This window comes from Pelodiscus sinensis, chromosome 3, assembly GCF_052426305.1.
Source record: "Pelodiscus sinensis isolate ZL-2025 chromosome 3, ASM5242630v1, whole genome shotgun sequence".
NCBI lineage: Eukaryota > Metazoa > Chordata > Testudines > Trionychidae > Pelodiscus > Pelodiscus sinensis.
The window spans coordinates 152,195,270-152,221,932 of record NC_143054.1 but is presented as its reverse complement, the minus strand read 5'-3'; the positions used below and the strand labels follow the sequence as shown (position 1 = coordinate 152,221,932).

Here is a 26,663-nt window from a genome sequence, read left to right as displayed (position 1 = left end):
ATATCATCTTTCATTTAGGTTGACCCTTTTTATGGGAGGAAAAACATTTTCTTATGAATGTCAAACCTACATGCTAACGTGAAACCAAGCCCGAACTGGATATTTATCAGACTTGATCTCAACATTAAGATCACTTTACAATTTTCCTTTTCATTTTCAGTTGCCTTTGCAACTTCCTTGTGCAAGCCAGGACCATAAGTGGAAGTGCCAAAATATGTAATCCTTATTATATTTCCAACCCAGTTGAAGGCATGAATTAGTAGAAATCTCATGAGAGCTTCTTCTAAGGGTTTCTGGCCCAAGTGTGCAGCTGCACATAGCTGTAATGTGATTGTGGTTGAGCATCCAGGCTTTTCAGTACTTAAACACTGTGGTGATGGGCACATTATAAAGCAAGGAAGTCCCAACCTGTTGAGTCTCCCATCATAAACTGTATCTCTCAGCCTACAAACCTGTCGATGTCTGGAACAACATATCAAAAGGTCTGACTAGTGATTGAAATGTTGAGCACCTGGGTTTTGCTGTCCATCATCCCATAATTGATGGATTGGTAGATTTTAACTATGAAACCAGGTTTAAGGATGTTCCTTCACTGTTACTCAAATAAACCAGTTTTCTGTTAGTGTGTTAGGGAGAGTGATCTTGCCTAGGTTGCTCAGAGGCTGGAGAACTGGGGGAGATATCCTAGTGAGGATGATTCTCCGTAGTGCCAGAAAGCAGAAGGCCCAAGAGAGAAGGGTTAGTCCATGTCTACACAGCAGGCATTTATTTTGAAATAGCGTCAAAATACTGTCAAGCTTGAGGACTTCTAACTCCAACTCCTGTAAACCTCATTGTACGAGGAGTAAGGGAAGTTGGAGGAAGAGTGCTCCATTTCAAAGTGCTGTGTAGATGCTCCAAATTTTGAACTAGGCTATTATGAAATAAGTTGTGCAATTGACATAGCTCAATTTGCATAGCTTATTTCAAGTTAAGCCCTGCTGTGTAGACACACCCTTAGTGAAATAATGAAATGTGGGTTCATGAGTCTTTTTGATGATAGCTTTCTCTGTGCTCTTACCCCATAGAAAAAGTTGTTTTACACTCATACAAATGAAATCAACTTTGCAGAACTTTTAATTTTAACTAGGAGTTTTATACAAATCATAATGAGTAGTATGGAAAATATTTTCTCCAAATGGGCATTTTATGTCTATCTGTATTTCCAAATTGTTGTTTGGGTGGGGTTTTGTTTCTGTTTTTTTTTTTTTTTTTTTTTTTGTAAGGGGGAGTAAAGGTGGGTCTGTCTGGGTTTTCAAGTCAAATTTGTGTCTCATATTGCTTGGATGAATATCAATGTTATACCTAGATTGTTTCGGTCTATGCATATCATCAGTGAGACTATACAGACCTGTAGATGTATTTCTCCTTTTTATGGGATGATGATTATTTATTTGTACAAAAGTAAAAACTTGAAACCTCGAACAAGATGATGTTGATCACTGTACATACACATGCTAAGAGAAAGTCCTGTCCCAAGGAGCTTTATGATCTAAGCAGTCAAAGGAAACAAAGTGTGTGGGGGGGGGGGAAGAGAGATGAAATGACTTGCCTAAGAACTGATTATGGCTGGGATTGTGCCCCAGTCTTCTGATTCTCAGTGCAGTGGCCTCTCTCCTAGACCATGCTGCCGCAAGGCACATGCAACATCAATGATAAATGGAGTCTTGCAGTCTAGGTGGTTTTAAAATAATTCCTGAAACGAGAATACATGATACCTATTAGTGTTTTGTTATCTGGCTCCCTTCCTGTTCTGCACACATGCACACCACACTCACAAACAGATTATTTATAGATCATCTTTAAAGCCTTTTGCTGCTTGGTGCAATTCAAGGGGTTGTCAAGGAGTTTTAAAGTCACACTCTCAAGTAGAATGATCCCAGACAATGCAGAGATTTGCAGATCATTGCTGACACCTGGCATTGTACCTGGCAATGAATTAAAAGTCAGAGCACAGAATTGTACATCGGTGGCTTTTAGTTTCTCGCTATATTATGCATTCGCAGTTATTAGCTCTCCAGAGTGGTCTTAAGTAGTCTGATTGGGGTAGAGAACAATGCGAAAAACCAAAAAAAAAAAAAAAAGTGATTTGTTTGTCTGTATTCTAGAGCTTTAATCTGATATTATCAGGAAAGGAGGGAGCAGACTTCAGCTTAATGCTGTGATTCTTTTTTTAAAATATGGGTTCCCTTACGCTACATTTCCATCCCTTCTCTTCCTCAGGTGTATCAGCATTTCTCTAATGAAAAGTGGTGAAGAAGGTTTTTCTTTTGTTTACCTCAAAATGCATCTGCTCTAGCCGGGATCAAAATCTGGGCCCTTCTGGACTAAGAATTGGCAAGCCTATTGAGAGCTATCCTTACTTCAGCAGTATTTCTGTGCAACATTCACAGTTGTTCTCCCATGCACATAAGGCTTGCTCCATAGCTCTATGAAGCCAATGGAAAAAGTTCCACTGACTTAAATGGATTTTGGATCAGACCTAGAGAGAGACTGCAGTCTAATTTGACAGATACTGGAACTTGATTGCATATTTTGCATAAAAAAACAGGAGATGCATCATTCTCCCCTCTCCAATTTGCTAATCAGAGGGTTCATCTACACTGCACTGTAACTTGAGCTGTGCAAATTGTGTATCTTATTTTCATGCTATTTTGAAATAGCTTATTTGTCATTTGGGCTGTGTCCAGACTTGAGGTTTTTTTCGAAAAAAGTAGTCTTTTTTCGAAAAAACTTCCCCTGCGTCTAGACTACAGCCGTGTTCTTTCGAAATTAAATCGAAAGAACGCGGCTTTTCTTTCAATGGCGGAAAACCTCATTTCACGAGGAAGAACGCCTTTTTTCGAAAGTGTTCTTTCGAAAAAAGGCATTCTTGAATACAAACAGGGCTTCTTCGAAAGAGAGCATCCAGACTGCCTGGGTGCTCTCTTTCGAAAAAGCGGCTTGCTTTTTCGAAAGTACTGCTTGCAGTCTAGACGCTCTTTTTCGAAAGAGGCTTGCAGTCTAGATGTAGCCTTGGTGCTGTCTACACAGTGCCAATTTTCAAAATAAAGTGCTATTCTGAAATTCCCTTACTCCTCATAGAATGAGGTTTACAGGGGCATCAGAATAGCGAGCCTGAAATAATTGCCTTGCTGTAAAGATGCGGGATAGCTATTTCGGGATACGCAGGTATCCCGAAATAGCATTGCAGTGTAAACATAGCCCAAATGATTACTGCTAACCTTACTGAATCTTTTTCAAGACATAGATCAACTGAACAAAAGTCACAAATTCTAACAACCAAAGGAGGAAAAAAATCATTTGCAGTATTTTTGGTCTATCCACGCAGTATATAGAGGCATAGGGATGACTGTTTAAAACAGCATTTAAGTGAACCAATAGGCATCTGTTGGGAATTTCAAAAACACTGAAGCATCTAACTTCTGCTGAAATCAGAGGGGGTTTAGGAGTCTGGGTGCTTTTGAAAATCCCTTTAACCACCTATCTGCATCTTCAGATGACTAGATACCTTTATAAATCTGGCCCATGATGACTAAATCTCTGTGATTTCATTTTGTTTTCTCCTTTATAACACAAATAATGCACATAAATTATAGATGCTACTCTGCAACAATGAACTTACAAGTTAATATTCTTGAGTCAATAAATGTGCTATAAAAATTTCCCAGTCCTAAACACAGCATAATTTGTTTTGCTCTAATCTGGCTCTGTGTCTACCGACTTAATGCCTTATTTTAATTCCCATATTAACTGAAATATCCAAAGAAAAGACAAAATCTGAAATAAGCCAATAATTTTTAAATAATTTTAAAGTATAACCCAACAAAAATGTATTAACTTCTCTTTGCTATTAGCATCTAATTAGGACAGATCATAGGATGATCAGCTAAGAGAAAGTGAATCAACTCCTTTATGCTCAGACCACCTGTTCTGTGGTCAAAAATGAAGTTTGCACTGGGTAATCCTGACTCACAGCATAAGGGTGTGATGCAATTTTTTTAACAGACAAAAATATGTGGTTTTATAATTTCCAGACTTGCGCAGAGGAGCGTTTAATAAATAGAAACACACATAAATTAACCTCACAATATTGCTTGTGTTCCTACTTCCTTGGTCCCTAGAATCTCTGTACACCAGATTATCTACTGTTCGTTTCAGAGCAATTGGATTATCTGTTTTTACATATATGTGACTTTATGCACAGAAAACTGAAGTCTCCACTTTGAAGAACAGGGGCAGCATACCTCTCTTCATTGCCCCAACAACCTACTTTAATCTTGAGCAGAAGGAACTACAGCTGTAGCTATAAGAACACCACAGGGAGATTGGAAGCAAAACCCCAGTTGGAGAAGTGAATTTAAGCCATTCACACCTCCTAGGGAAGGTGTCTTCCCATCACACAAACACGCCTTCCTGTTAGCATGTTCTACTGTTTGCTGGGAATTGTGGAGCTTCCTTTCTTAGCATACTGTTGCTAAGGTCACGTCAGCATTTCCTTGTTGCTGTAATGAGCCTTATGGAGCAGTGCCAGAAGCTCAATGGAGAGAGGTCTTTCCTCTCGTACGGCTGAAGAATAGTGTTCAGGGCACTTTCTAGGACCCCAGCAGGCCTTTAGGATTAAACAGCGATCCAGAACTGAAGCCATATATGGGGGAGTGTCCATCAGGTATGAGGGAGATGTCAGCTGCCGTACCTCTCCTGAAGGTAGCAATGTGTGGAGGGGAGAGAGCATGGGTTGATGAGGGGAGGAGCAGCTGCTGAGGATGGCAGTTGGTTGAAGATTGGGTGAACTTCCTCTGCTAGGGTTCACCCAAAATATTGAACCTTGGTTGACTTAACTGAAGTGAATTCAAGGGGTCACTTTGTTCAGCCCAAAGCACTAATGGGTACAAAAGCAGTCCAGGCTCCATAGCCACCAAGTCCATGGGGCTCTGCTGAGAAGAGCTGCCAAACAGGGCACATTTCTATAGTGTGGTTGTTTTTTCTGATGTGAGCACATGTAACTGGAGTGAGATGCAACTCATGTCCCGTCCTCTGAACCATTTGACTGCCCTTGTAACTGCCACCAGGCAGATTTGAACCTGGGACTTCAATGCATGACTCACTATAAAGCCAGCTGCTGCTCAGCTTAGGATGTAGAGCACACTCATTCTTATCTCTCTGCTGTAAGTGGATAAGTGCCACTATATGGAACAGTGAGCCAAACCCACTACGTGCGTGGGTTACACCATTAGAACTCAATTGCTTTCATTCTCTATCAACCAACCTGGATTTGAACTGGAGACTCAGAGGTGGAAGGCTCTGTGTCCACATTACCAATCCCAGCACCTAGATATTATGCTTTCCTCTGGGGGATTGATTAGTTAAGCCAAAAACAGACACATTTAAAATCCTGAAGGAAGGACTTTAAGTGTCAACTTGTCAATGCAATATTTGGCCTACAAATTTTGAAAATGTTTATTTAATTTTAAGGGCCAAATTGTGCCCTTGGTTGCACATATGTGGTTCTCTTGAACTTTAAATGGAGCACACATCCCCAGGCAAAATACGGCCTTTAACATTTAGCTTGAAATCAGTTATTTATCATTGTTTTATAGCATAGGATAGAAGTGACAGAGCTTTTGGCAGGTTAGGTTTACTTGGACCATTCTCTGAAGGGCAGAGGAAAAGAATAATAAAACAATAGGGAGTAAAAATAGTTTATTTCCCTTTAAAATTTAGCATCTATTTTTCTTTTTGTTGATGGGGAACAGGGATTTAAAGTTGTGAATTGCCTTGAGGCTGCGTTATCTTCCTCTACTTAACAGCAGTTAGAGCTGCTCTTTTTCTGTGTGTTGGGTGAAAGTGCAAGGACTGAAAGCGATTGAGGAAAGGGAATAAAATAAGGCTGTGATTAATAATAATATGACTGCCTCTTTTAGCAATATAAAATAGGAACAACAACAATAATACTTTTGTAGCTGCAAGCATTAACTTACAGGGATGTTGTGAAGCTTAATTAATGTTCATAATATGCTCTGAGATCGTGTGTGAATGTCTAATATAATTGCAAAATTGTCTTATTTTTAGTGTGCACAACTGACAGGCTGCATTTTACTGTCCCTCATACAGTAATAATGAGAGGACAGCCAAAGAAACCAATAAGCAACAATGTAATATTTACCAAAGGAAATTTTTACACAACACATACAACTCAGGGTGCGTTTACACTACAGGGCTTAACTCAAAATAAGCTACACAAATTGAGCTACGTCAATTGTGTAGCTTATTTCAAAATAGGGAGTGTCTACACAGCACTTATTTCGAAATAGAGCACTCTTCCTCCAGCTTCCCTCACTCCTCATACAATGAGGGTCACAGGAGCTGGAGTTAGTAGTCCTCCATCTTGACAATATTTTGACACTATTTCAAAATAACTGCCTGCTGTGTAGACATGGACTAAGTTATTTTGGAATACCGCTAGTTATTTCAAAGTAGTGTTGCAGTGACACAAGATATCACTGAAGCCAGGAGCTCAGTCAAAATCACATTAGACATTTGTATGGATAATGAAAGCATCCTCAGTTACATTATATAGGATTTTAAAAAGACAGAAACCCTCATGCTTTAGGACATAAGCCAGCCAAGTGCCAGGGCTTACCTCCCCAGTAGGCAGATTATTCCAGTGTAGTGCATTACTGAGATCCTTGTACCTTCCTCTGAAGAACTTGCTCTACTCCTGTCTGCTCTAGGAAACAGGATACTGGGCTAGTTAAATCATCACAGTGATCTAGCATGGCAAGTCTTATGTTCTAACAAAAAATCCTAACCTGATCCTGGCCATCAGCCAATATTTCTAATGAAAATTATGATTCACTCACTGTATCAGGACAAATTTAACATTAACCCTTAACACCCAAATAGTGTACTCAGATGCCTAAGCACAAAATCACAGTAAGACATGGTTGCAGCAGTCATTATTCTTATTTTTCTTAAAAGTGCCATAGATCTTGGTGGCACATGATGGATAAATTGGAAGAATTGGTTGGGGCTACATGTGACGGTGTTTGCAGGATTGGATCTAATGTGGGTTCCAGCAAGTAGAATTCCCAAACTGCTCTAACAAGACTCTTTACACACTATATTTATTCTACACTTGCCCCCTTGCTGAGGTTCAGCTTTGGTCAATTCAGATAACATAAGAACATAAAAATGGCCATATCGGGTCAGACCAAAAGATTCATCTAGCCCAGTATCCTGTCTGCTGACAGTGGTCAATGCCAGGTGTTTCAGAGGGAATGAACAGAACAAGGAATCATCCCCTGTCACCAATTCCCAGCTTCTGACAGAGGCTAGGGACACCATCCCTGCCCGTCCTGGCTAATAGCCATTGATGGGCCTATCCTCCCTAACGTTATCCTCTTTTTTTAACCCTATGGGTATGTCTACACTACCCCGCTAGTTCGAACTAGGGGGGTAATGTAGGCATACTGCACTTGCAAATGAAGCCCGGGATTTGAATTTCCCGGGCTTCATTTGCATAAGCCGGGCGCCGCCATTTTTAAATCCCGGCTAGTTCGAACCCCGTGCAGCGCGGCTACACGCGGCACGAAGTAGCTAGTTCGGATTAGGTTTCCTAATCCGAACTAGCTGTACTCCTCATGGAATTAGGAACCCTAATCCGAACTAGCTACTCCGTGCCGCGTGTAGCCGCGCGGCACGGGGTTCAAACTAGCCGGGATTTAAAAATGGCGGCGCCCGGCTTATGCAAATGAAGCCCGGGAAATTCAAATCCCGGGCTTCATTTGTAAGTGCGGTATGCCTACATTACCCTCCTAGTTCGAATTAGGAAGGTAGTGTAGACATACCCTATTATAGTCAAATATATGATGTTCAGCCTGACCTATCTGCCCAGATTTGTCTGCTACTTTCCGGAAAAGCAGCCTGCCAATGTAGACACTCCTTTTCCGGAAAAACTGAAAACGGAATAGTATTCCATTTTAAGCATTTCCGGAAATTCATGCCAGTGTAGACATAGCCGATCAGATGGTCACCCCTTTCAGAATGATTGTACAGATTCAGCTAGATTAACATTGCACTAGTTTAAATTTGGTTAACTTGCTAAAGGGTTTCTTTACAGCTACCAGGACTAGAACCCCAAGGCTGTGTCTACACTGGGCCACTTATTCCGGAAAATCAGCCACTTTTCCGGAATAAGCTGCGAGCTGTCTACACTGGCCCTTGAATTTCCGGAAAAGCAACGACGCTCTACTGTACAAAATCAGCCGCTATTCCGGAAAAACTATTCTGCTCCCGCTCGGGCATAAGTCCTTATTCTGGAACACTGTTCCGGAAAAGGGCCAGTGTAGACAGCCCAGTAGTCTTTTCCGGAAAAGCAGCCTGCCAATGTAGACGCTCCTTTTCTGGAAAAACTGAAAACGGAATAGTATTCCGTTTTAAGCAGTTCCGGAAATTCATGCCAGTGTAGACACAGCCCATTGCAATAGTATACAAATGAAAACTTACATACAAGATCATGCCATTTGCTAGAGGAGTAGAATTGCAAAATATGTGGGTTAATTAACATGAGTTAATCAATAAAGAGTTCAAGGACAAGAACATATTGGTGGATGGGATTCAGGCAGGGAGTGGCTTTTAAGAAGGAACTTGAAGGAGGAAATATGGAGGGCACCTGGAGCATACAAGTAGGAGTGTGCTGCAAGTGACGTCCAGGTGAAGGAGATCATATGTGATATGCACCTCAGTGCATGATAAAGAGGTAAGGAAGTTTAACTAGAGAGACGATTGAGAGGATAGAGCTGGCTGAGGAATAAAAGGGGATATAGGCAGGAGCTGGGGATAAAGTGGAATCATTTGGAGTCTTGAAGAGAGGAGTTTAGAAAATAACTCAGGGTATGTCTACACTACCCCGCTAGTTCGAACAAGCAGGGTAATGTAGGCATACCGCAATTGCAAATGAAGCCTGGGATTTGAATTTCCCGGGCTTCATTTGCATAAGCGGGGCGCCGCCATTTTTAAATCCCCGCTCGTTCGAACCCCGTGCCGCGCGGCTACACGCGGCATGAACTAGGTAGTTCGAACTAGGCTTCCTACACCCTCATGGGGAGTAATGGTAGTTCGAACTAGGAAGCCTAGTTCGAACTACCTAGTTCGTGCTGCGTGTAGCCGCGCGGCACGGGGTTCAAACAAGCGGGGATTTAAAAATGGCGGCGCCCCGCTTATGCCAATGAAGCCCGGGAAATTCAAATCCCGGGCTTCATTTGCAATTGCGGTATGCCTACATTACCCCGCTTGTTCGAACTAGCGGGGTAGTGTAGACATACCCTCAGATACTTTCCTGGTGGTTTCTTTTCTAATAGATAACTTGTGTTAAATTCTCAGTGCCTGAAGGACAATCTTCACTCATTGATATACAGGATGAACCTCTAAAATCTGGGACTCTCTGGTCTGGCAACATCTGTGGTCCGGCAGGACCATGAATATCATTGGACCAGAAAGCCCCATCTGGCCAGGTTCAAAAGCACTGTGGGAGGGAGCCCAGCCCCAGGAGAGCCAGTATGGCAGAGAGCCCAGCCTTGGTCAGGGCTGGCAGCAAGAAAAACAGCCCCAGTTAGGGCTGAAGGTAGCAGGGCCAGGGTAGCAGCCCTGGCCAGGTCTGGGGCGGTGGGGAGCGCCTCATTTGGCAAATGCCATTGTGTGGGACTATTCAAGTCTCATGGGTGCCAGACAAGGGAGGCCCAACCTGTATTTGATCTCTGCAGCCATCTGTAAAATTTTCATAAGTGATATACCAAAACACTTAGGGTCAGTGTGCCCTCTAAAATTTTCTATCCATGAGCTGAGGGAGTTTTGTCTTGTACACCGGTATTGAGTTCATTACACTTGTTCGAATGTGAGCCACCACGGCACCTAAGTTATTAATAAATATCTTATAAACCTCATCCTTTTCTCATGTCTCCCACCCTCCCCTTACCCGCTCCCTTTACCCTCTCCCTTCCTCCCCTGGTGCCTGCTGCACCCCACCCCTCATCCTTCTCTGATGTCCTGGCTCCTGCCTTCCTCACTCCCCTCAGCCCTCCTGGGACATGCCCCCCTTCTCTTCCTCTCTAACCCCTGAACCTACCCTTCCCCCTGTGCTCACCCCTTCTCTACCTCCCTTCCCCATCCCCTCTCCTAACACCTCCCTCTACCCACCTGTCCTACCTCTCTCCTCTGCCTTCTGGTGCCATACCTCCCCTCTACTCCCCTCCCCATGTCAGCCTGTCTGCTTCACCCCCCACAATACCCCTGGTATCTTCCCCTTCCCTTCTCCCTTTCACCATCCTGATGCCTCCCCTTCCCTCACTGCCCCTGCCCTCCCAACACCTGCCCTCTCTGTCCCTAGTGCCCACCCCCTCACCATCCTCTGCCCCAGTTCTCTTCATGCCCCTCTGCACCCTCAAATATGACTTATTCCATCACCTGCCTTCTTCATGCCCACCCCTCCTTTCAATCCCTCTTCTCCCGGCATATACTCCCCCCTTCCTTCCTTTTGCTCCCATTGTCCCTCTTTTCACCCAGCATCACCCTGTCCCCTCCCTTCTCTCACCCCCACTGACACTTTTCCTTCCCTCCCCCTCTGCTCCTCCTGCCCTTTCCCCTCATTGTATCCTCATGACCCCCTGGCATTTGTCTCTCCTCCACACTGCTCCTCACTATGCAGGCCATGTGGTGGCTGCCCAGCTGCTCTTGGATTGGGCAGTCACCAGGCATGTGGCCCTGGCGCAGGAGCAGCTGGTGCTGCAGCTCCATGACTATGCTGAGGGGGTGGACGAGAATGAAATTCTTGGTGTGCACCCATGCAGATACACACCTTACAGGAAACTCTGCTAAGGGTACATCTACACAGAAGGGCTAAAGTCAAACTGAGCAACACCTCTTTAGCTACGTAAGTTGCGTAGCTTGAGTTGAAATAGCTTAATTCAGCTTTTCGTGTTGTCTATAAAGCAGGAAGTCAAAGGAACAACACTCTTCCTTTGACTTCCTTTACTCCTCATCAAAGTCCTCCAGCTCAACATTATTTCAAAATAAAGGCTTGTAGTGTAGATGCACACTATGTTATTTCGGAATAATGTCAGTTATTCTGAAGTAACACTGCTGTGTAAGTGTACCCTTAGATGCTAATATCTCAGCTGTACTGTAAAAATTATTCCCTTAATTTTGGGTATTGCTGATTATGTACTATTTGTATACTTTTGTATTTATGAATAATCTAAGCACTATCCGAGATGAACAGACACTCTTTTCTTAACCTGTGTATTATATACATTTGTAACATTAGCTTTAATAAAATTTTAATACCTTGCAAGTGGGTTTTTTCCTAAGCACTAAATCATAGATGAGGACAAATTCAATCAAAAATCAATGAGAATTGTTCTCCTCTGTCACTTATGTTAGGCTCCTAGATGCTTTTGAAAATCCCACTCTGCCCCTTTTACACTAATGGGCTGTGTCCAGACTCAGGGTTTTTTTCGAAAAAAGTAGCCTTTTTTCGAAAAAACTTCACCTGCGTCTAGACTGCAGCCGTGTTCTTTCGAAATTAAATCGAAAGAACGCGGCTTTTCTTTCGAGGGCGGTAAACCTCATTGCACGAGGAAGAACGCCTTTTTTCGAAAGTGCTCTTTTGAAAAAAGGCGTTCTTGAAAGCAAACAGGGCTTTTTAGAAAGAGGGCATCCAGACTCACTTGTTGCTTTCTTTCGAAAAAGCGGCTTGCTTTTTCGAAAGTTCCGCGTACAGTCTAGACGCTCTCTTTCGAAAGAGGCTTGCAGTATAGACATAGCCATGTAGAATAAAATTTCCAGATCTGGGTGTTTGACATTATGTTCATAAATCCATATGTAGGTGCCCAACTATAAAGAGCTTGATTTTCAGAAGTACCAAACACCTTCAACTCCCATTGACTTTATTGTGCGCACCATGCCTCTGAAAATGACTTCAGGTTTCCAAGTTGGAAAATGTTGTTCTTGGTCTAAAAACAAGCAGCCATTTAATTGTTTAATATTCAGGAATAAATTCATGTAAATGATTATAGTTTACACACCAATATGTAAAATGGTCAGGGTCTATGGTCTCCAGTACCTGATGATCCCTCCAGAAGCCCTGTGCCCCAAACCAACCCCAAGGACCCTCGTCCTCCATTCTACCATGCTGGTAGCGCTGCTTAAATGAAACTCTATACAATGTTTGATACCTCTGGAACTTTACCAAGTGAGATTCCATGGACAGGTTTCTGGAAAGGTAGCATCTTTTTATGAGATGCTTCGCTGATGTCTGGTGCAATGTTAAACACTAAGGCATGGATCCCTGATCCACTGGGGTTCATTGTGTGTGTGCCGGGTGTGTGTGTGGGAGGGAGTGGGGGTTGAAGGAACCTGGTGCTACCAAGCAGAGTAGGATATTACTCGTAGAAGGAATGATCTGGCTTCTTGACATTGTATTGAAGAAAACCGAGGAACATTGGGTGATGTAAAGTGAAAACAGAGAAAAGATGAGAAGATGAGAAATAATTTCTTCTAGTATATTGAAAACAGAAATAGTCTTCATAGATAATTACCATAGCTGATTGATTACTGTCTGCTTTTTGATGATTACTCCCAAAAGAAGTGATAAATATCCATATTACCTTATCGTCAGTTCTCAAATGGTACAGCAGCACTCCAAATATGGCAATTATTTTTCAAACTCATATCCTGAGTCTTAGGCAGTGGGTAAGTTGGGTTATCTTAAAATAGAGTACAAAGTGCTGGATCATCTGATCAATAGATTCAAAGATGAGTAGGTTGTGTGGCTTTATGCAGTTTAAACATTTGTGCAGAGAGTCTACTCACACGGAGTATTATTGACAGCTACAGATCAATGCTAATTTTTGATCATTTTCAACCTACAAAAACCTCTTGACCCTGTTGTCACCTTTGGGGCACTTCAAGTAGTCAAAAGCAATCACAGTAGATAGGGTAAAACTGTCAGAATTCTTAAGACTCTGAGTAGGCTTGACTACCCCCCAACTTCCCTTCCCCCCTCCCCAAGCAGGCTACTCAGAAGAGGTTAGTCAAGAAGCCATGCTCATTGCATTCTGTATGCCACTGCTTTTCAGCTGCCTGAAAGACTATGTTAATTTGTTTCTGGACTTTAAGTGACTTCAGTGCTCATGAATTAAAAAGCAACCAAACAAGAGTCAATCTGAAGTGAGTCTAAATGCATACATTATTCATGCGTCATATCCCTCCTTTTATATTTTGAAACTATGTTACAAATGTTTTATTTTAAATAACTTTTATCAGAGTTTACAGTCGGAACAGTGAAATTAGCTGGACAAAGTATCATTATCTGTTTGTATTGCAATTTAAAATGTGCTAGACACTTTGCAGCAGCGGTTCTCAACCAGGAGTATGCATATCCCTGAGGAAACAAAGATCTTCCAGGGGTACATTACTTAGATATTTGTGTAATTTTAAAACAGGGCTATGTAAAAACCACTAGCAAAGTCAGTCCAAACTAAAATTTCAGAGACAATGACTTGCTTATACTGCTCTATATTCTATATGCTGAAATATAAGTACAATATTTATATCTGAATTAATGTATTTTATAATTATATGGTAAAATTGAGAAAGTAAGCAAACTTTCAGTAACAGTGTCCTGTGACACTTGTATTTTTAAGTTTAATTTTGTAAATAAGGTGACTACACAGGTGACAACAGGGTCAAAAGGTTTTGTAAAAAGGGTGACTTTAAATAAGCTATGCAATCTGAGTTATACAAATTGCATAGTTTATTTTGAGATAGCCTATTTCAAAATTTGGCACTGTCTAAACAATGTTAATTGCGAAATAGAGTGCTATTCCAACAAGTCCCTTAATATTCGTGCAACAAGGTTTATGGGATGTTAGAATAACAAGCCTGTTATTTCAAATATATTTCAAAATAACGGGCTTGCTGTAAGTTGTGCAGAACACTATTTTAGGGTAACGTCCATTATCCCGAAATAGCACTGTTGTGTAGGCATACCCCATCTGTTCTGATTTTATTGGGGCTTTTTCTTATATAGGCACTTATTACCCCACACACTGTCACAATATTTCTCATTTGGTATCTGTTCGCCCTATTTGTAAGCATGTAGTTTTTAGGAGAGGTGAAAACTTGGGAGTAAACTTGGGAGACCAAAGTTGTTGGGGAAAAAAAGGACCTCAAGAATTATTAAGCAAAAATAAAATAAAACAGCATTAAAACAGCATGGCCAATTTACGTGCTAGAGGGGAGAGGTTGAGCTAAGACCCAGGGAAGGCATTGCTTCCCCTTGCTTCCCCTTGCTTCAGCTCCTCGGGCTTTTTGCCAGCAGCCATCTTGTTTTCTTGATCGAGGTCCCCCAGGTAAACAAAGGTTCGAGGGGGAGAGGCCAGGGGTGGGACCCAGTTGCTGAGTGTGTCGCAGGGTTGCCAGGTGTCCAATATTTTTGCCTCCTGGAAGGGGACACATTTCAAGTGTCTGGTATTTTCTGAATTTTTTTACCAGACAGGAGTCGAAAATACTAGACACCTGGCAACCTTACTCTGAGGATATGTTTAAGCTGCAGCTGAGAGATGTGATTTTCACTGCTGCTAGACAGCCTTACACTAGTTCAGCTGGAGCCAGCATGCTCTGGTGTTGACTTGCTCTTTGAACCTCGCTGCTGTAAAAACACAAGCACAACATGTCGTTTTATCAGCTACTTCAAAACCTGGAAAAAACGTTCCAGCTTTGGACTTTTCAGGGCATTGTCTTAGCTGCCTTTTTTGTCACAGGCTTGTGGCACAGTTCCAAAATATACCATCTTGGCCAGCTCCTCCAAGCACCTCTTAGACAGAAGAAAAAAGAGAGATAGGAAAGAGAAGAAATCAAGTCAGGAAGGAAAATGATGCATTGGAGGGAAGAGAGAGACAAGTCCCACATGTTCAGGATTCAGTTGGCAGGCGTGGTGATGTTATCAGACTCCTTTTTCCTGGTCCAGTCTGCACAATCTCTCTCAAGATCAGAAGGCTCAGGGGCCCAGGAGATGGTGAGAGTGGCGGCCGGGATGGTAAAGATAGCCCCAGTAGCCAAGTTTTCTCCTAAGGTCTCTTTCTTTAAAGGCCCCAAGAGGGAGTGATAGTCAAATAGTCCATCCTCTGATTATTTTGTCCATGAATTAGTTCTCATATTTCCAGCATATCCATTTTGGTTCATGGATTTTTGGTCATACACTGAGTTTGTGAGGCATGATTTTAACAAAGTCCTTGAATTATATCAGTTGGCCTTTATGTTTGGGTTGATCTAGTCCTTCTATCTCCCTTTCATGTATTTTTCCATCAACATTTATTGCAGATTCTTGTGGTAATTTATGAACTTGCATTTCCTTTTAAAAGTTGAACTCACAATTACAATAAATGTATAGGCCCTTTTAGCATAACAAGCCCCAATCCTTCAGGAAGGGTTGGAAGGTTTTCACATGCTACTAATTAGTGTACACTAATTAGTGAGCCCGGTATGCTGTTAGCATATGTATAGAAACATTTATTGGGTTTTTAATGTTTTCTCAGTAATGATTTCATCTTAAGAATAAATGTGCTTGCTTCAAAGCAGCTGTGAAATAACTTATAGCTGTAGGCATGAGTCTGTTGAGACAGTCTGGCTTGCTGGGATATTGCAGTGTAAGGGAGGGAGTTGTGCAGCCTTAAAATTCCCAGCAAAGAGAAAGAGAGATACAGGTGTCTGTGAAAGAAAGGGAGTGACTAGGAATTAGAAACCTTTATGTGTGTATTCTTGAGGGACCATGGATAGGGGAACACAGGTGCAGTAACCCTGAAACTGTGACAAGGCTCCTAGAGGGAACATTTCATTTTGAAAATGCTAAATGTGTTGGTGCTTCCAAAATGATTTCCCTCCCCTCCTTCTGATTTATAGTTTTTGAAAAAATTGGTTTTGGTCCAGTTGGGCCCATTGGTTTTGGTCCAATTCAGAATGAAGCTAGAGATTGATAATTTGAAAACAACAAGGATGGGAAGAATGATTACATCCTTCAGATCTCATGTTTACTCAGCTATGGTCTGCAAATATACTGATATTTCATTTAAAGTTTTGTTTGGCAGTTTTTAATGATGAATGAATTCACGCCGGGTAGGCAACATGGAAGCATTGTATATTTAGGGGATTTGAATGTAGGGTAGCTTTGCAAGCAAGGATTGTGAGGGTGTTCCATGCGATGGTCTTGACCCTGCAATCTGATTCACAGGTGTTGACTTCTGGTCTAGAGAGGTGGATTCTTATTATGATGCAGAAGAAACAATGAGTAGTCCTTTACTACCTCAGGGTACGTCTACACACCAGTGTTTATTCAGAATAACTAATGTTATTCCAAAATAACATTGTCCACTTCTACACTACAAGCAGTTATTTCAACATAACGTCGAAATAATGTTGCACTGGAAGACGTCTTATCCCGACTCCCATAACCCTCATTTTACTAGGAATAAGAGAAGTTGGAGGAAGAGTGCTCTTTCTCGAACTTCCTGCTCTGTAGACAGCGCCAAAAACCAAAATAAGCTATGTCAACTTGAGCTACGCAATTGATGTAGCTCACGTTGCACAGCTTATTTCGACTTTAGCCCCGCTGTGTAGACAATATGTATAGTATCATGAACTTTCATGAGCAAAATCCATTTCCTTAGATGAGCAGAGTAGAGAAAAAATGGGGGGTAGGGGATCCCTCTATGTAGCAGAAAAAGAAGGAAGAGGGAAAGGGGTAAAAAATAAAAGTACCTATTGATTGTAGTGTCGGTGCTAATGAGGCTGAGTGGGCTGGAAGTGTCCCATGCTTAACTTTTGATGTCTGTTGGGTTTTCAATATAGTAACCCATCCAGTTCATGTCTTTGTTCGGGACCTTTCATACGAAGGCCAGTTTCTCTCTGTAGTTGGTTTTTTAAATTCCTATGTAGAAGAGTGGCTACTTTCCTATGTAGAAGAGTGCTTAGGTAAGATAAAATTTGCTCCTACAGGTTTCTATGTGTTACCATTTCTGATGTCAGTTTTATATCCTTTAATCTTCTGTCATAGAGACTGTCCAGTTTGGCCAATACACAGTTTGGCAGAGGGGCACTGCCAGCACATGACAGTATAGATCACAGTAGAGGATATACAGGTGTATGAGCCTCTGATGTTGTGGCTTATGTGATTAGGTCCTTTGATGGTAGCACTTGTATAGATGTGTGGACAGTGTTGGCAATGGGGTTTATTGCAGGGGTAGGTTCCTAGGTGAGTATGTCTGAGGTGTGATGTATGGTTGCTGGAGAGCATTTGCTTCACATTAGGGAGTTGTCTGTAGGTGAAGATTAGCCTGTCTCTCAAGGCCTGTGAGAATGAGAGATCATTACCCAGGACAGGTTGTAGATTATTAATGATACACCAGAGGGGTTTAAGTTGGGGGCTGTAGTGGTATCTGTGATTTTCCTTATTGGGCCTATCTTAAAGAAGCAGACTCCTGGGTACTCCTTTAGCTCTGTCAATCTGGTTTTTTTACTTCCCCAGGAGGCCTGTAGAAAGTGGTGTTGGTGAGTTGTCTGGCAGCCTTCTGTTCATAATCTGTTCAGTTCATGATGACTACAGTGCCTCCTTTGTCGACCTCTTTGATTATAATGTTAGGATTGTTTTTGAGGCTGTGGATAACATTGTGTTCTGATGGTTGAGTTTAAATGTCACATGTGGTTGTTTGTTCACAATGTCAGCCTGCACATGTTTGTGGAAGCAATTGATGTGGAAGTCCAGACTCTCATTGGGAACATCAGGAGGCATCTGATGATGACGCAAAATTCACTGAAGCTGATTTAGTTCTCAATGGGTTTACCTGTGCGAATCAGATTGCAAAGTCAAGGCTATAGGCGCCATATGGAATTAGACCCAGCATTAGGTGAAGTGATGATAATGCTGTCCCTGATTTTAAACCTACCTCTTTCCGTACCTAAATATCCCCAGAAATTGCAGTGCTACTCTCTGAGGGTATGTCTACACAACCCCGCTAGTTCGAACTAGCGGGGTAATGTATGCATACCGAACTTGCTAATGAAGTTCCGGGATTTGAATTTCCTGGGCTTCATTAGCATAAAGCCAGCGCCGCCATTTTTAAAAGCCGGCTAGTGCGAACCCCGTGCCGTGCGGCTACACGCGGCACGGGCTAGATAGTTCGAACTACGTAGCCGTTCCACGAGGAGTACAGATGGTTCGGAATGGCTACGTAGTTCGAACTATCTAGCCCGTGCTATCTATCATTAGCAAGTTCGGTATGCATACATTACCCCGCTAGTTCGAACTAGCGGGGTAGTGTAGACATACCCTGAGAGGTGTAGCATGTTTGACCATTATTATAGAATACCATAATATTTGTGAACTGACAGTCACATGGAAGAACATTAAATAACACTATATTAAAGCCATAACCGTGAAAATATTTATTCCACTCTCTTTCCAATGTTATAAAGATCAACTTTTGATTTGAGTCATTCATGGAGGCTGATGTGGACGACAAAGCCCTAGAAGCAAATGCCAGAAGAACTTCTCCCAAGCATTCTTTTTAAAGAATACCTATAAACATTTTGCTCTTCAAGAAGTAACAAGGAGCTAGGGATAAAAGTCATCCCTGAATGGTTTTGACATTTCTACGGGATAGGTAGGAAAATCCCTCCATCTCTATTTCAGTTCCACCACTGATGAGGATTGTAAATAATTAAACATTAGGGCTGTGTCTAGACTGGCAAGTTTTTCCACAAAAACAGCTGCTTTTGCGGAAAAACTTGCCAGCTGTCTATACTGGCCGCTTGAATTTCCACAAGAACACTGACTTCCTACTGTCTGAAATCAGTGTTTCTTGCGGAAATACTATGCTGCTTCTGTTCAGGCAAAAGTCCTTTTGCTCAAAGCTTTTGCGCAAAAGGGCCAGTGTAGACAGCTCAGATTTGTTTTGCGCAAAAAAGCCCCGATCGCGAAAATGGCGATCGGGGCTATTTTGCGGAAAAGCACGTCTAGATTGGCACGGATGCTTTTCCGCAAAAAGTGCTTTTGCGGAAAAGCGTCTGTGCCAATCTAGATGCTCTTTTCCGCAAATGCTTTTAACGGAAAACTTTTCCGTTAAAAGCATTTGCGGAAAATCATGCCAGTCTAGACGTAGCCTAGGAGTTACTGGGAAAGCAATAGAAGATTACTGGAACTGTGCAATTTTTCCTTTTTATTTAAGGAAATTCTTTATTTTGTAGCATTGTTGCTACTAGAATCTGCCCAATCGTGTGGTTGACAAGACATGGAGCCATTGATTTTTGCCTCATGCTTGTATTCCTGCATTTGAAGCTTTGTGTAAAAACTCAGAGGCAATAATTTAGTGTCATGTGGTCCCTCTTCTCCCCACCCCTGGAACCATGGAATGTAAATTTTAGGCTTTTAAAAGTTCTATTTTTAAAGGCTAATAGATAACTGTCCTTATAAAAACTATTAATACGGACCACAACCAATTGTAAAGCTAATTTTAATCATGTTTTGTGCCAACATAATTTCTGATGCCAGTTTTTTATGCCAAGCATGAACTTCAATTTGAGCTTTGTACTTTTAACCTACAGTTCATAATTTTGCATTCAGCTGTATAGGGTTTTGGCCATGGCAATTTGAATGCTTCCACTTTAAAGGATCTAAGCCATAAATGTTTATTAAAAGAATCTATAATGAAATCAGTTTTGTTATTTTTTAATGGCTGCCTTGAATATGTTGGATGACTGAATGCAGGTTGTTAATCATTAACTACGCATGTTACAAAAAGTGTTTGATAGTATTGCCATCTAGGGGCTGAACTAAATTCTCCATACTGAAATAAACTGTAATTGAACAGGTGCTGCTATTGACAATATACATATGTTTTTGCTTTATAGCCCACATGCTTTCCATGTTTCTTATGACAAAAAATATCTCTAAATGTCCCACAGCAGCCAACACTTTTTTATATATAATCTGTTCGAGGAGATTATTATTTGCATTTGAGCTTATCCCTTTTTTGGCAGTGATGACTGGGAATTCCTAACAAAGAATTATATATTTTTTTGCATTATTAATCTTGTCAGTGTTTGCCCTGTTTAACAGGAAAAAGGAATCATTTGTCAGAAAAGTATGTTTATAATCTGTATTTGTGTCATCTTCAGATTTAATATTCACAATGGTCATTCAGATGTGATGCTATATTTATCTAAAGCACTAACTCATTGTGGGGAAATAACTATTTAAATATTTATTATCTAACTTTGAATATTTAAAAAAGAAATTAATATTTCTGTAAAATTTGTGTCAGGTTCTGGTAGCTCAACAAACACTTAAATATTAAACAATTTCAAGCGTTAACATGTAACAACTTAATATAACTTATTGAAGCAAGGAAATTGACCTTTTTTATTTATATATTTTGCTATACAAAAGAACCTAAATTATCAGTCCTTTTTCCTGGCATCTATATAATCAATGAAATTGCAGTATTAAATGTATTGGCCAATGGAAAGACTCACACTATTCTTCTCATGAACTTTATATCTAAATTAGTTAGCCCTGCTTATTTCCTGTCATTTTTTCTTTAAAGTGGTTTGTTCAAATTGTTGCAAGCTAGACAGACCATCTTTTAAGAAATGCAGAGACCTCTTTATCTTGGGAACTAAATGAGTAAATGTTCTCTATTTTTGCTGCAGGGAATGGAGTATCAGGCTCACTTGTTTGGACTGGAACCCTTTACTACATATCACATTCACATTGTGGCTGTAAACAAGGCTGGCCAAGTTTCAAGTCCCTGGACTTCTGTGACCACCCTGGAAGCTTCACCAAGTGGTTTGAGCAACTTCACTGTAGAAAAGAAAGAGAATGGCAGGGCATTGTTAATTAAATGGTCAGAGCCTTCCAAAGCCAATGGAGTAATTGCGGTAATCTTTACCCTGAAAATTTATTCATCACAGTTTAAAGAAAAGCAAAATGCCAAATGTCATGTCTGAAAACTTGCTAAAATCACTAGATTTTTAAAAGGAGCTCTTTGGAGATACCCTGCCCCCCAACACATGCAAACTGTGCAAGCATGATATGATGAAGAAATTATCTGAGCAATGGTTATTTTATGTATAGTCAAATTCAGATATTTATGATTACTTACGTGCTTTCTTGCAACTATTATGAATATCTAGAACACTGAAGAAATCCTGCCTTTCAAAGTATTTGAAAGTATTTTTTAAAGGCCATGTTTACAGGCCTAATGAGTTGAATATTGTTCTTCATCTCATAGAACAGTGTCTATTCAAGAGATACTTTCAGCTTAATTTAACCTTATACTCCACGTTAGGTTTTCTTAAACTAAAGCTCAATAGATCCATTTTAAACAGTTTTTATTGGGGTGAAAATATTAACCTACGAGATTTGTAACCCATATTTTGTAGTATTTGAGAGCCCTATAGTGAAACTGGCAAGAAATATATATAATCTAAACTGAAATTGGCCATTTTCACACCAATGTGAGTGAAATGTAAAAAGCAAACAAATCAAAATTTCACTGTTCAAGATGAGTCAAATGCAAAAAGCAAACAAGTCATAACAAACAGTATTCATTGTGAAAATTAGAATAAAATATTCTTTAAGCATTGACAAGCTAAGGAAATTAGAATCTGGGTCACAAATTAACAATCCTCATTAAGTTATGAAGATAAACATTGTAGCTAAATAAGTATCTTACCTGGAAATTCATTTGCAAATTCTCCAATTGATTATTTTCTTTTCCTTTTCCCCTCCCTTCCAGATGTACAATATTTTTAATGATGGTAATTTGGAATACAGTGGCTTATCTCGTCAGTTTCTGTTTAGACGCCTGGAGCCTTTCACGCTCTACACTTTGGTACTTGAGGCTTGCACTGTGGCAGGTTGCACTCGCTCTCCACCACAGCCAGTCCAAACAGATGAAGCACCCCCTGCATCTCAGATGGCACCTATAATCCAGTCAGTTAATTCCACCACCATTGAACTGAGCTGGTCTGAACCAATTAATCCAAATGGAAAAATAATTCACTATGAAGTTATTCACAGACGTACAAAAGAAAATGCTTCAGGGAACAGAGGAGCAACAGTAGAGGAGGAAATTGTTTTCACAGAATATAAAACTAATAATAATACATTTATATATAATGATAAAGGTTTACAGCCATGGACAAGGTATGAATATAAAATACGTGCATGGAATTCAGTGGGCTATACTGATAGCTCTTGGTCAGTAGCAAAGACTAGTCAAGCGGCCCCTAGAGGTCTTGCTCCACCTAAATTAACCTATGTATCTGTTAACCCCCATCAAGTGATCGTTTCATGGCTCTCCCCAGAAGAACCAAATGGTATTCTCCAGTCATATCAGCTACAAAAAAATGGGATTTTCTATCCTTTCAGCTTTGATGCTACAACTTTCAACTATACAGACGAAGACTTACAGCCTTATTCAGTGTACAGTTATGCGATAGTGGCTTGTACAGCAGGGGGCTGCTCTACCAGTGAACCAGCCAAAATCCAAACTCTAGAGGCTGCTCCCGCTTTAGTAAGCCCCCCATTCCTGCAGGCTCTCAGTGCCACTCAAATTAATGTGTCTTGGTCATCACCTCAGATTCAAAATGGAGAAATCACTAAATATGTATTAAAGTTAAATGATGAAGAGTATTATGCTGGGAGAGGTTTGTCAAGACTGGTTTCAAATCTACAGCCTGACACACAGTATGATTTCATGCTGGTTGCCTGCACTAATGGAGGCTGTACATCTAGCATACCCCAATCTGTTTTAACAATGGAGGCTCCACCATTAAATATGGAAGCTCCCAGGTTGCTAGTCAAAGGATCAGAGACAATAGAAATCACCTGGAAACCCCCAGCTAATCCTAATGGTAAAATTAGTAGTTATGAGCTGAGGAGGGATGGAGCACTTATTTATTCAGGTCTGGAAACTCGGTACCTTGACCTCCCACTAACATCAGACAGGGAATACAGCTACGCCGTGACTGCAAACAATAGTCAAGGAAGCACCACTAGCCCATCAGCTAAAGTTAGAACCGACCCTTCCGCTCCATCTGGAATGGCACCACCTCAATTGCAGGCATGGGGATCAAAGGAGATTTTGGTGGTTTGGGATCCGCCTGCAAAAGTCAATGGTGATATAAAAAATTATACTATTTCTATTCATGAGCCTGCTGAAATGGGAAAGAAAACTGTTCACTTCAACACCTCTCACATTGCTTTTGCTCGACAGTCCTATGTTGAAGCAGACCTAAGACCCTACCATAGGTAAGTGCTGAATGCTTGGTTTTGTTGAGTGAATTTCACATAATAGTTTGATAAGTTTGAGTCGGGGTTAGTATTTAAATCTTTCCTAGAGACTGAAAAATAAGGTCTGGGGGCGGAGAAAATGTCTCAAATTTTCTTCAGTTGAACAGATGGGTCAACCTCCGAAGTTCTCATTCCTGCAAGTTCCTCACTAAGACAAGATAACATCAACTCTAGAAGCAGCCCTGGCATTAGTGAACACTCCATCTCTGAGTATTAAGTTGGGAGAGGTTAACTTTTCAGTATAGTATGTGCAACACAAGGGACAGCTTGGGGCTCCTTTGCAGACTCAAACACGTAGCCTTGCCCAAACCCAACAATTTTGCTAGTCCATTATATTCAAAAAGAGATTTTCTTTTTTTATTAAACCAAATTTCAAAATAAAGAAAAGATCTGTAGGCCAGTTCATCACTGCTGTATCTGCACTAAGGACAGTTGATATATTAGGGATGAATTTGGGAGTGGGAGGGGGGTTGTGTTTAAAGCACAAACATGCTGTTCTAGATTTTAATGTAAACTGTATTTAAAATAGTGTACCAGATTTAGGTGAGAACAGACTTGCTTGTTTTATATTTTTTTTCAAATTGCTGATTATTTAATCACACATCTCTGATCTGCTTGTGTAGCAGTTCATTTTTATTATTTAAATTGTGGACAACTCTTTCCCCAATGACCTGTACATAATCTAAATCCTAAAAGAGACTCATAATACAATATAGTTAATGTTTTGTAAAATCAAGGCAGTAGTCCAGAAGGACAAAGATTACATGGCTCTCCAAATACTTTAGATTCAGCTATTACTGTAATTTAGTGATGTTGACCATTTGATCTCCCTGTGATATTATCTCTGATATGTAAAGAAGAAAATGGAGGCCTCATCAGCGTATAATTTCTTGGAAGCTTTGGAGTCTGGTTTACACGCTTTAGTTTGAGCAATTCCCTGGGAATTCTGCTGGGCCATGTTAGAGCAGCAAGAGGCCAATGACTTTATGCTAATAAATCCACTTTGTGATACAGAATACCTCCAACCTGGCCTTCTGTAACCAAAGACAGCCCTTTCTGGCCAACATTAACCCAGTTACATGCTGGTTTATCAATCATCAAGATGCCTCCAATGCAAGCCAGAAAAATTTTAACTCACTCAATCAATTATTTTTGTCTTGGAGCTGGTCTCCTGCCATTTGGAATGGTGCATCTGTGTGTCTCTATTTGATTAATGTTTTCTCTCCTTCCTCTTTTTTAATGTTATTGGTTTGTGTCTTTAATACTCTCCCCAGCTGATCATTTACAGAATAGCTGCCAGTCAGCTTGGGAAAGCTGTTCCCCCTCAATGCTGCTGACCTTTTAGCACATGTTCAGGGAAACTTAGCACTACCCGGCCTCACTCTCCAAACTTTGGACCTAAAGGAAGTAGAATGTAAATTCTATCTGAGTGAGGTAGCTTGAGCGGAAGATTGCTGTGCTCTGTGACCAATGAAGGCATTGTTGTCTCCCGAGTCTGGATGGCACCAGATGGGTCACAATGTACATGTAGTTTCTCTGGCGAACACTTGTGGAGGACATGTTTTCTGCTTAAAACAAAGAAAGAGCAGATTTAGAGAAAATAAAAGTAGACATTTCACTTGAATGAATTATGACCCTGCCCAACAGCCCATACTTGTATGGGTGGTCCCATTTATTTCAGTCACACAAATGAGGACAAGCACATGAGGGTTGCAAGATCAGACCCACAAAAAGAAATTACATCATCCCTTCACCAAATAATAGAAACTGACTTTTTTTTTTCAAAAACATGGACAAAAATAATCAAGGAACACTCTTTCTAAACAATCTTATTTGATTCTATTCTTATGTGTAGTACATGTGCACATTTGTGATGCTCTTCATGACGGGTTTTTTATTTGTTTCCACAGATACGAAGTGCAAGTTCAAGCATGCACACTGCTAGGATGCGCTACTAGTGAATGGGCTTCCATACAGACACTGGAAGCACCTCCTGAAATGCAGCCTTCCCCTCTTACTGAGGTGCAGACAAGCTCTGATGGATTCCAGTCAGTTGCATCCATTCTGTGGGCTGGCCCACAGCAGCCAAATGGGAAGATTTTATATTATGAGCTTTACCGAAGACAAGCAACTCAGACACACATAAATTTAGACCTGGTACTTGTTTATAATGGGACTTTAACATCCTTCAAAGACGCCAAGTTGCTGCCTTATACAGAATATGACTATCAGGTATGAAATGAAGTATGTTCGCTGTGAGGTATATCGGTATAATTAAGATTTCAATAAATATAAGAAACATGAGGTGCTTGTTCATTATAAGTATAAAATAAAATGTTTCAGTTGAATGTTAATGGTATTGTTGTACTTAAATGATTAATGAACATTTATTTTAAATAGATCAGATCTTAAAGAAAATATTCCAAAAGGAATACATTCATTCAATTCTCTTTTTTTCATTTCTTAATCAACATCATTAATTCCAGTTTGTGGGCATTTGTGTCCCTTGAAAACCAGAGCTTTTCATCACTTTAGTTGTACCAACCTATTTAGGAATGTTGCTTGCTAAATGTTAGCATGCTCTTGTTAGTGGCTTATTTCAAATATGCAAATATTTAATTTTCACTCTTAGCTTTGATTACCTTTTATGGAAGGAGGATGGCTAGTTTTGTTGGTGGATTATTTTATTTTAGGTGATAAGATTCAAAACTTAATTCATTGTTGGTGGGTTATTTTTATTTTGTGTGTTCATATTCAGTTTGTACTTGTTATTTTTCTTTTGAGAGTAAAGGTGTGGTTGGAAGACCAGTTCTGCAGCTCTTAGTGAATTTGAATAGTAGTTTTCTCAGTATGCAAATACTCCTATGGAAATCAATGTCATAGTTTGCAGACTAAGGAACCATTCAGGGAGTATGAGTAAGGGTTGAAGAAATGGTCCCTGTTTGATTGCAAAAGTCTTATGATCCTGCATTTCTGTGGCTGTTTTCCATTAATGTTTTCCATTAATGTCAGTCGCAAATTCCTGGATATTCCTTTATCACATGGGATTGCTAATAATCTGTGGCCATATTTGATTTCAGATCTGTGCATGAAGCTACCTCAGCGATGTATAATTTTCTGAAGTTTATGTTTTCATGTGAGCTCTGAGTGTGTTAGCAGTCAATGTAAATATGTGTAGTTTCATAGCAAAGAGATCACATTTTCACAGATATGA

At 40.6% G+C, this 26,663-nt stretch overlaps 1 protein-coding gene across 1 annotated transcript in view; it reads left to right on the top strand.

Moving 5' to 3' along the window:
• LOC149525175 (usherin-like) overlaps positions 1 to 26,663 on the top strand; it is an 86,483-nt gene that overhangs the window by 19,967 nt on the left and 39,853 nt on the right. Inside the window, exons 3-5 of the mRNA XM_089777450.1 lie at positions 20,803 to 21,030; positions 21,891 to 23,407; positions 25,360 to 25,681. Coding sequence (XP_089633576.1) covers positions 20,803 to 21,030; positions 21,891 to 23,407; positions 25,360 to 25,681 — 2,067 coding nt within the window. The remainder of the gene's footprint in view (positions 1 to 20,802; positions 21,031 to 21,890; positions 23,408 to 25,359; positions 25,682 to 26,663) is intronic.